The following is a 7,721-nucleotide window of genomic DNA, read 5'->3' as shown; positions in this document are numbered from 1 at the left end:
AGGAGATTCTACTATATCTACAGCTACCCGTACATCATTATCTTCCAATATATTGTACTTATCTCAACAACCCGAGACTTATCTCATCGGTTTGGTTCAGTAGACTTTACTTAACCATACCACCCTTAACAATTTCTCAAGAATCATGAGATTCTACATAGTGAATCTCTCAGCCCATTTTGAGATATGAAGATAATACACACACCTGCTTACATACAAGTCTAAATATTTATTCTTGACACTATTATAAACGTTGTATCCCTATTCATTTATAAGCGCATACAAAACCAAGTCTTATCTTACGGAAATGACATAACTTCACAATCATATAGGTAAATACTTTCACTCAAGCACTTACAAATGCACTTTTTCAAAATACTTATTAAGAATAATATTTCAACGAATCTTTTTCTTGCAGGTCCACGTGCATTGGGATTCATATAAACACGTGTCAATCTTCCAGCACATACCTTTGGTTTGATTATTTCAGTTATTTCGGATAAAATATATGGCATTTCATGTAATATATCAGGTAACTATGATGATTTGAATAAAAACCTTGCATAGTTTTGATTATTTTAGATATTTCGGATAAAAATATATGGACAATTTCAGATAAAAATATCTAAATAATTTCAGAAAATTTTGGGTAGTTCAAAAATATTTTTTTGATAATTTTCTTTTCAAATACTTTAAGATTCTTTTAAATTTAATAGATTTTTAAATTATATATATATATATATATTTATATACATATTTCTTTATATTTTATATATTTGGTTATCCATTTGGTTCTCAGTTTGATTACTGTTTGATTTGGTTAATTCAGATATAAAATTTGGTTTCCTTCTAGTTTCAGTCATTTCGGTTCCCTTGGGGTCTGAATTTTCAGTTCTGATTTTTTACCGAGACCTAATTCTACCAACATAACAGAGTTTCAGTGTGGAAACTTTATTTATCAAATTTTTTTCTTCAGAATTATCATAAAGCTCTTCAGACAAATGTACACAGGGCAAAAGAAAAGCAACATTAATTCACATATACAATAGACATACTTTTAACCGGAACCGTTTACCCGAACAGGATCCGACCCGAAATGGACCGGTTCGGTTCGGTTTCGGATATAGCCATATTACCCGATGGGTCATAGCTTCAAATATCCGTGGGTATCGGGTCGGTTCTGGTTATTACCCGAAACCCGATCGGATACCCACTTAAACCGAAATTGATAGCCTAAAACCCAGAATATTAGAAAAAGTGTTATCACCACAACTCGAACCCAGGTTGGATAGGTTGAAAGGTGGCTATGTTACCACCAAACCATTTCAACTTATATGTATTCTTCTATATTATAAATATATATAGTATTTCAATATTACATTTTTATAAAATTGACATTTTTGGGATTCGAACCTGGGTTTGCCACACTAAAAGTAGAGTATGTAACTATTGAACCACTTCAATTTACACATAAATTATTTTATTTAGTAAATATGTATATTATTTACATAATAAATGGGTATCCGGAACCGGTGGTATCCGACCCGAAATTTACCAAGTACTTATTGGATAGAGAATTCATTTATCCAAAAGACCCGGACCCGAATGGATCTTACCCGAACCCGATCCGAATATCCGAAGTCCCAGGCCTAATAGACATCAACTAACATTGACTTAGGAACTAAATTCCACATTGACGTAGTGAACATATGTATCCCAATCCAGGAATTTTAAACTCTATGTTTCATACGTTTACGATTCTAGATCAAATACATAAGGACATGAATATTTATGTAAGAATATTAATTTATGTTATTTATTCAAAATTAATATACAAGGACATAAATATTAGTTCATATATATAAATATATATTATATTTATGAATTTACACTTAAAATATTTAAAATAAAATAATTTCGTAAGATGGTTTTTTTGCAGTGTTTTTAAAACCGGACCGGAAGCTGAACCGGAAATATTTTGGGTCACGGTTCAATATGGTTCGACCGGGTCAAACCTGGTTCAATAATATGGTTTAATTTTTTTTTAGTATTTAAATATAAAAGTAATATTAGTAAACATGATGCATAATTAAAATATTAATCAATTTTGAACATAAAACATTATAAATATAAATTAGTTTCTTGTTTATATGGATGCTTTATAGATTTTTGATAGTTTTAGTGGTTTTTATTGGTTTAATAAATTTGAAATATAATCCGGCTATGTGGCCGGTTCTTGGTCGAACCAATTACTAGACCAACCCGGCTATATAACCGGTTCATGGTCGAACCCGGTCCAACCATCGGGTCGGTCCGGTTTTAAAAACACTGTTTTTTTGTGTATTTTCGTGTTACATATATGGAGGAAAAAATGGTATTTGAGATTTTTTTTAAAAAGGAAAAAAACAGCAGAAAATAGAGATTGGTTCAAAATGTCGTTATAATAGCTTCAGCGCCAAAAAACAATCAGTCACACGAAACTATAACTAACTTTCCCTCTCTGCCTTCACCTTCCATTCTCTGCATCTTCTTTACCGATTCGCTTAAACAAGGTAGTTTCGATTCTCGTCTTCTTTCTATCCATTCCAGAGATTCGACGCTGCTCATATCTTTGTTGATTCTTCTTGTACAGTAGTACCTCTAACCTCATCGAAGAAACAATGGCGCCTGAAGATGAAGAAGTCCATAACGATCTTACCGAGCAACTGGTGAAGACATCAGAGAGTGACGATCACGCCGAGTTCAAGGGAGCTTCTTTCAACGGAGCGGTACTCAACCTCGCAACAACGATCATCGGTGCTGGTATCATGGCTTTGCCCGCGACGATGAAGATCCTCGGACTCGTTCCCGGAATCGTGATGATCGTTCTCATGGCTTTCTTGACCGACAAGACGATTGAGATCTTGCTCAGGTTTAGCGGAATCGGGAACGCGAGATCGTACGGTGCTTTGATGCAAGATTCTTTCGGTAGACCTGGAAGGATTGTGTTGCAAGTCGCTGTTCTTGTTAGCAACATTGGGGTTCTGATCGTTTACATGATCATCATCGGTACGTTATCTTTGATACTAATCACAGAAACGTAGCTTTGATCTTTGCGTTGGTTAACAGCTCTTGTTTGGGGGTAAAGGTGATGTTTTTGAGGATATGCTTGAAGAACGGCTTGGAAAAACCTGGTGGGACCAGAGAACTATCGTTCTTCTCTTTACAACATGTGTCTTTGCTCCATTCACAGCCTTCAAGCAGATTGGTTAGTAAAGTAGTACAATGTGTTGCTTACTTCTCTTAGAATTGAATGTGATTGATTTATGCTTCATTGCAGATGATTTGAGATTCGCATCTGCCACATCACTTGCTCTAGCGGTTCTTTTTCTTGTCATCACTGGGGCAATCGTCGCTACAAAGTTTTTCAGCGGTGGTTTGATGAAGCCAAAACTGTTGCCAAGTTTCACTGACTTGTCATCGGTCTTGAAACTCTTCACCGTTGTTCCTGTTCTTGTCAACGCATTCATTTGTCATTCTAACGGTAACAACAACTACTCAAAACACGCCTCTTTCTCTGCTATGTGTACAAGAACTCATGTGTTTATGGTTTTGGATGTTATCAGTCCACAGTATACAGAACGAGCTTCAAGACTCAACTCGGATCAAACCTGTTGTGCGATCAGCGCTTATCATGTCCTCCTCTGTTTACATAGTGACAAGCTTGTTCGGATACCTCTTGTTCGGTGAATCTACTCGTGATGATGTTCTGAAAAACTTTGATACCCATCTTAAAATCCCTTATGGTCTGGTTATCAGTGATGCAGTCAGAGTCAGCTATGCAGCTCATCTCATGCTTGTCTTCCCTATTATCTTCTATCCTTTGCGGGTTAACGTGGACGGTCTCTTTTTCCCTACGGCTCCATCGCTTACCACCTCTAATCTGAGGTTTCGCTCCATCACTGCGGCTCTCATTGCTGTAATCTTTGTTGGTGCAAACTTCATTCCAAGCATCTGGGATGCTTTTCAACTCATTGGAGCTACAGCTTCTGTCTGCATCGGTTTCATTTTCCCTGCTGCTGTCATCTTAAAGTAAAAAGTCCTATATTGCTTCGTTAGATAAGAGACGACTGCTTTGGTAACTCTTTTGTGTTTGTTGCAGGGATCGTCATAACCGAGCGACAAAGATGGACAAGACTATAGCCATTTTCGTGATAGTCCTTGCGGTTTTCTCCAATGCCATCGCCATGTACAGTGACGTTTGCGCCTTACTCAAGAAGCACAAATCCACATTTCCAATGTGAGAAGATTGGTTTTGTTTTGTTTGCTTCTCTCTTACTCTACGTGTAACCAAAAAAGAGTTATTAGTTCTGAACATCATTATGAATAAAGTAGATAGGAGATAATATGCTTCTTTTACTGTAAAAAAAAAAAACTTGAGAAATGTAAAGATGACCCCTGTGATGTGATTTTGATCTTGTTCAACTCTTAGAACATTATTTTGTTACAGTTGATATAATAAAAATGTCAGGTGCGTCCATGTAATCTCACTAGAATTTTTTTGCCTTTGCTTTCTTGAAAATGGTTCCAATCTTAGAACATATTTGGCTCTAGAACAATATCCAAAGTAAAATATTGTTAATTGATATAGTTTGTCATTGTGATACAAGTTTGACTCTAGAACAATATCCAAAGTAACTGATATAATTGTCACTGTGAATCTTTAAGATACAGACGAAAAAAACAGCAACAAGTGTCTATTATGAGTCATTGGGACAACTCAAAACAAAACAAGAGATAAAAAAAAGCCTTAAACAAAAGGCTAGAAGAAGAAGAATAAAGGGTTGAATTTCAGGAAGTTGACTTATCTCCATCGCTGGAATTAGCCTGAGAAGGGAAGCATGGCCTCCACACAGTCTCTTTGCCAATATCCATTAATGCTATTCCATGTACAGTCAATTCTGCTCTGATCTGATCACTTTTCTCAAACTCTTTCTTCTGCCGCGCCATTATCCTTTCTTCTATCTTCTGTTCAATGTCTTCTTCGCTCAACCCTGCTCTTGTTAGTGTTTTCTGTTTCATTTCTTTCAGAATCTCGGCATAGCTCAGGGTTGTGAGCAAACCAAGCACATCGAGAACTTCCGTGGCTGCTTTCTCAATCTCAACGAGTGACACAAGCATGGACAATCGCTGTTTCTTCTGCATTTTCTGAATTTTTGACAAAATAAACAAGACAAGTTTGGTATGAAATGATTATTATGAATGGTTAAGTGACAAACAAGAAAAGAAGAAAACCTTGAGCTTGCCGATGGAAGCATTGATGAATTTCAATGCGTCTTGATAAGCACCCGTGAGTATATGGGCAGTATTTAAATCGTCTAACATCTTAGCTTCAAACTCACTTTTGAGCTTGTTAATGACGTCTTTGGCTTCTGCAGTCTGTTGAGCTTTTCCACCGTCTTCAGCCATTGCTTCTCGATATGGCAAGAGGGCATCATCAAGATCTTGCAATGTCTAATAGACAAAGATGAGAGATGTTAGAGTCCCAAGTGAATTATAAATCATCACTTTGGAAAAGCCTAGCTGTACTGCACCTGATAAACGTAAAACAAAGCGTCTGACGAACTGTCTAGCTGCGACGCTGAGAAACTCAGAGGAGACCGGTAGTGTGCACTCATCAAGAAGTGCCTCAGAGCCAACGGATGGTAACTTTCTGTGATCTACACAGATTGAAACAAAAGAATGTTAACAACTCTGCCTTTAACCTATGAGAACATTAAAGAAACGTACTTCTCTGATTGTTTTGAAGTTTTTCTTTGACTTTGCCATCTTCTCGTTGTTAATAGTGACATGCCCATTATGCAACCAGTAATTAACACCACCATCCTCACATGCGGCACATGTCTGAGCGATCTCGTTTTCATGGTGGGGGAATTTAAGATCTGCACCACCACCATGAATGTCAAATCTGGGAGACAGATAATGAGCACTCATGGCACTGCACTCGATGTGCCATCCCGGTCTTCCTGGACCCCATGGGCTCTCCCAGCTTGGCTCATCAGGTTTTGCAGCCTGCAACAACATAATGTTCAAACCACACTTGATCATAAACTCAAAGTTACAGAGGTTTCGAGTCTCGTACCTTCCAAAGTGCAAAATCAGCAGGGTTACGTTTTCTGGAATCAACAGCAACTCGCTCGCCAGCTCGGGTATGTTCCAGGAGCTGACCAGATAACTTACCATAGTTGGGTGATTTGTCGACAGAAAAGAACACATCGCCTTCCACAACATACCCACAATCTTTCTCAATGATCTGTAAACAGGAAACCATGTGATAAGGAGACAGAACAAACAAACAAACAAAAAAAGGGAGAAGCCTTTTATGAACTCAAACAAACCTTTAGAATCATGGTTATAATGTGATCCATATGGTCGCTGACACGAGGCTGGTGGGTGGGAAGGAGGCACTGAAGAGCACCCATATCCACCAAATACTCCTCGCAAAAGCGATTACTCAACTCTAACGGGTTCTCTCCACTCTCATTAGCACGTATGATTATCTGCAGTCCAAGGTTTCATTTTAATTGCAAGAAGATTCATAAATGTCAAAAAGACAAAAGAGCACACCTTGTCATCAACATCTGTGAAATTCCTGACGAAATTAACTTCGTAACTCAAATGCTTCAAGTATCTGCATAACACGCAGAGATCTAATAAACTCCAAAAGCAATTAACACTATTTGATCTAAGTATCAACACGCAAACCCCATATGCAAAAAACTCAAGCTTTCCCCCAGAAGAATTGAAATCATGGATCTAATAAGGTTAAGGAGAGACCTGTAGAGAACATCGAAGGAGACTGCGGCGCGAGCATGGCCGATGTGGCTGAAATCGTAAGCTGTGATCCCGCAGACGTACAATCCGACCTTTCCGGGAGTGATCGGAACAAAATCCTCCTTCTGCTGCGTCATAGTGTTGTAGAGCTTCAGCTTCATCTTCTCTGCATCCATATCCATCTCTCTGACTCTCACAATCGCCGCCAAGGCCAAGCTAGGAAACGAATGTGTTTAAAAACCCTTCCTTTTCTTCCTGTGGGGCTGTTACTTTATTTCAACAGTTACTGTCGTTACTTTTTTTTTCCTTTAACTATGTGTTAATTTATTGGATATCTTTTTTTTTTTGTTTTTATCACAAAAAAATAGTCTCTAACGAAAAATGATTTGTGGAACCCCTTCGTCCAATGGTTTGACTAAGAGTTCATTAATGCTTATACAGCAAGAAATCTGAGTTTTAATTCCCGGAGAAGGCGGAATTATGCATGGCGCAAGAAGTACCGTCAAGCATGAATCTCATAGGGCGGCTCAGGTGATGCAGTCAAACGCGAATCTTCATACGGCAGGTAGAATTGTCGGCTGTAGAATCGTCTGTAATATTTCTTATAGTTGTAATAGCATAATTATCCAGCGTTAAAAAAAATGAAGAAAATGATCAAAAAAAGCTTTATTAGACTAATGTAGACTTAGGATTTAAAGTTAAGAGGGTGGAGTTCTGGGATAAAAGTTCAAATTTAAAAAAAGAAAAATTAAAAATTTCAAAAAAAAAAAAGACTATTTTAATTTTTTTTTTTTTGAAAATTATTTTTGTAACCAAAAAAAAAAAAAAAAAAACTATACGAGAGAATTGCCCTGTGCCTTTTAACAAGGTCCATGAGTTTGGTCCATTCTCAGCTGGTAAATCAAAAA

At 37.3% G+C, this 7,721-nt stretch overlaps 2 protein-coding genes across 4 annotated transcripts; one reads left to right on the top strand and one right to left on the bottom strand.

Moving 5' to 3' along the window:
* Nucleotides 1–2,458: 2,458 nt before the first annotated feature.
* Nucleotides 2,459–4,623, top strand: LOC106319870 (probable sodium-coupled neutral amino acid transporter 6). 3 transcript variants are annotated; one of them, XM_013758272.1, is made up of 6 exons: nucleotides 2,459–2,552; nucleotides 2,636–3,048; nucleotides 3,128–3,247; nucleotides 3,320–3,523; nucleotides 3,606–4,071; nucleotides 4,142–4,623. In XM_013758272.1, exons 2-6 carry the CDS (start codon nucleotides 2,661–2,663, stop codon nucleotides 4,281–4,283), a joined length of 1,320 nt encoding a protein of 439 aa, XP_013613726.1. In that variant the 5' UTR covers nucleotides 2,459–2,552; nucleotides 2,636–2,660; the 3' UTR covers nucleotides 4,284–4,623. The 3 variants fall into 3 exon arrangements, with proteins under 3 accessions (XP_013613726.1, XP_013613725.1, XP_013613727.1); XM_013758271.1 differs by having other exon boundaries at nucleotides 2,633–3,048; XM_013758273.1 differs by lacking the exon at nucleotides 2,459–2,552 and having other exon boundaries at nucleotides 2,608–3,048.
* A 93-nt stretch (nucleotides 4,624–4,716) lies between these two features.
* On the bottom strand, nucleotides 4,717–7,067 carry LOC106319869 (cysteine--tRNA ligase 2, cytoplasmic-like). The gene is made up of 8 exons (XM_013758270.1): nucleotides 6,817–7,067; nucleotides 6,607–6,670; nucleotides 6,378–6,539; nucleotides 6,122–6,292; nucleotides 5,770–6,051; nucleotides 5,574–5,699; nucleotides 5,275–5,493; nucleotides 4,717–5,187 (listed from the first exon to the last, which is right to left on the bottom strand). Exons 1-8 carry the CDS (start codon nucleotides 6,993–6,995, stop codon nucleotides 4,831–4,833), a joined length of 1,560 nt encoding a protein of 519 aa, XP_013613724.1. The 5' UTR covers nucleotides 6,996–7,067; the 3' UTR covers nucleotides 4,717–4,830.
* Nucleotides 7,068–7,721: the final 654 nt, after the last annotated feature.

This window comes from Brassica oleracea, unplaced genomic scaffold (genome assembly GCF_000695525.1).
Source record: "Brassica oleracea var. oleracea cultivar TO1000 unplaced genomic scaffold, BOL UnpScaffold00667, whole genome shotgun sequence".
NCBI lineage: Eukaryota > Viridiplantae > Streptophyta > Magnoliopsida > Brassicales > Brassicaceae > Brassica > Brassica oleracea.
Note: the sequence above shows the minus strand (reverse complement) of the source record. Positions and strands in the feature narration are given on the sequence as shown.

Bases quoted from the DNA above. Each gene is read 5' to 3' on its own strand.
- LOC106319870 (XM_013758272.1), top strand. From the start codon at position 2,661: ATGGCGCCTGAAGATGAAGAAGTCCATAACGATCTTACCGAGCAACTG. The intron at 3,049-3,127 runs GTACGTTATCTT...TTGGGGGTAAAG, and splicing joins CGTTTACATGATCATCATCG to GTGATGTTTTTGAGGATATG. The intron at 3,248-3,319 runs GTTAGTAAAGTA...GCTTCATTGCAG, and splicing joins CACAGCCTTCAAGCAGATTG to ATGATTTGAGATTCGCATCT.
- LOC106319869 (XM_013758270.1), bottom strand. From the start codon at position 6,995: ATGGATATGGATGCAGAGAAGATGAAGCTGAAGCTCTACAACACTATG. The intron at 5,700-5,769 runs GTACGTTTCTTT...CAATCTGTGTAG, and splicing joins ACTTCAAAACAATCAGAGAA to ATCACAGAAAGTTACCATCC. The intron at 5,494-5,573 runs GTGCAGTACAGC...TTTGTCTATTAG, and splicing joins CTTTGTTTTACGTTTATCAG to ACATTGCAAGATCTTGATGA.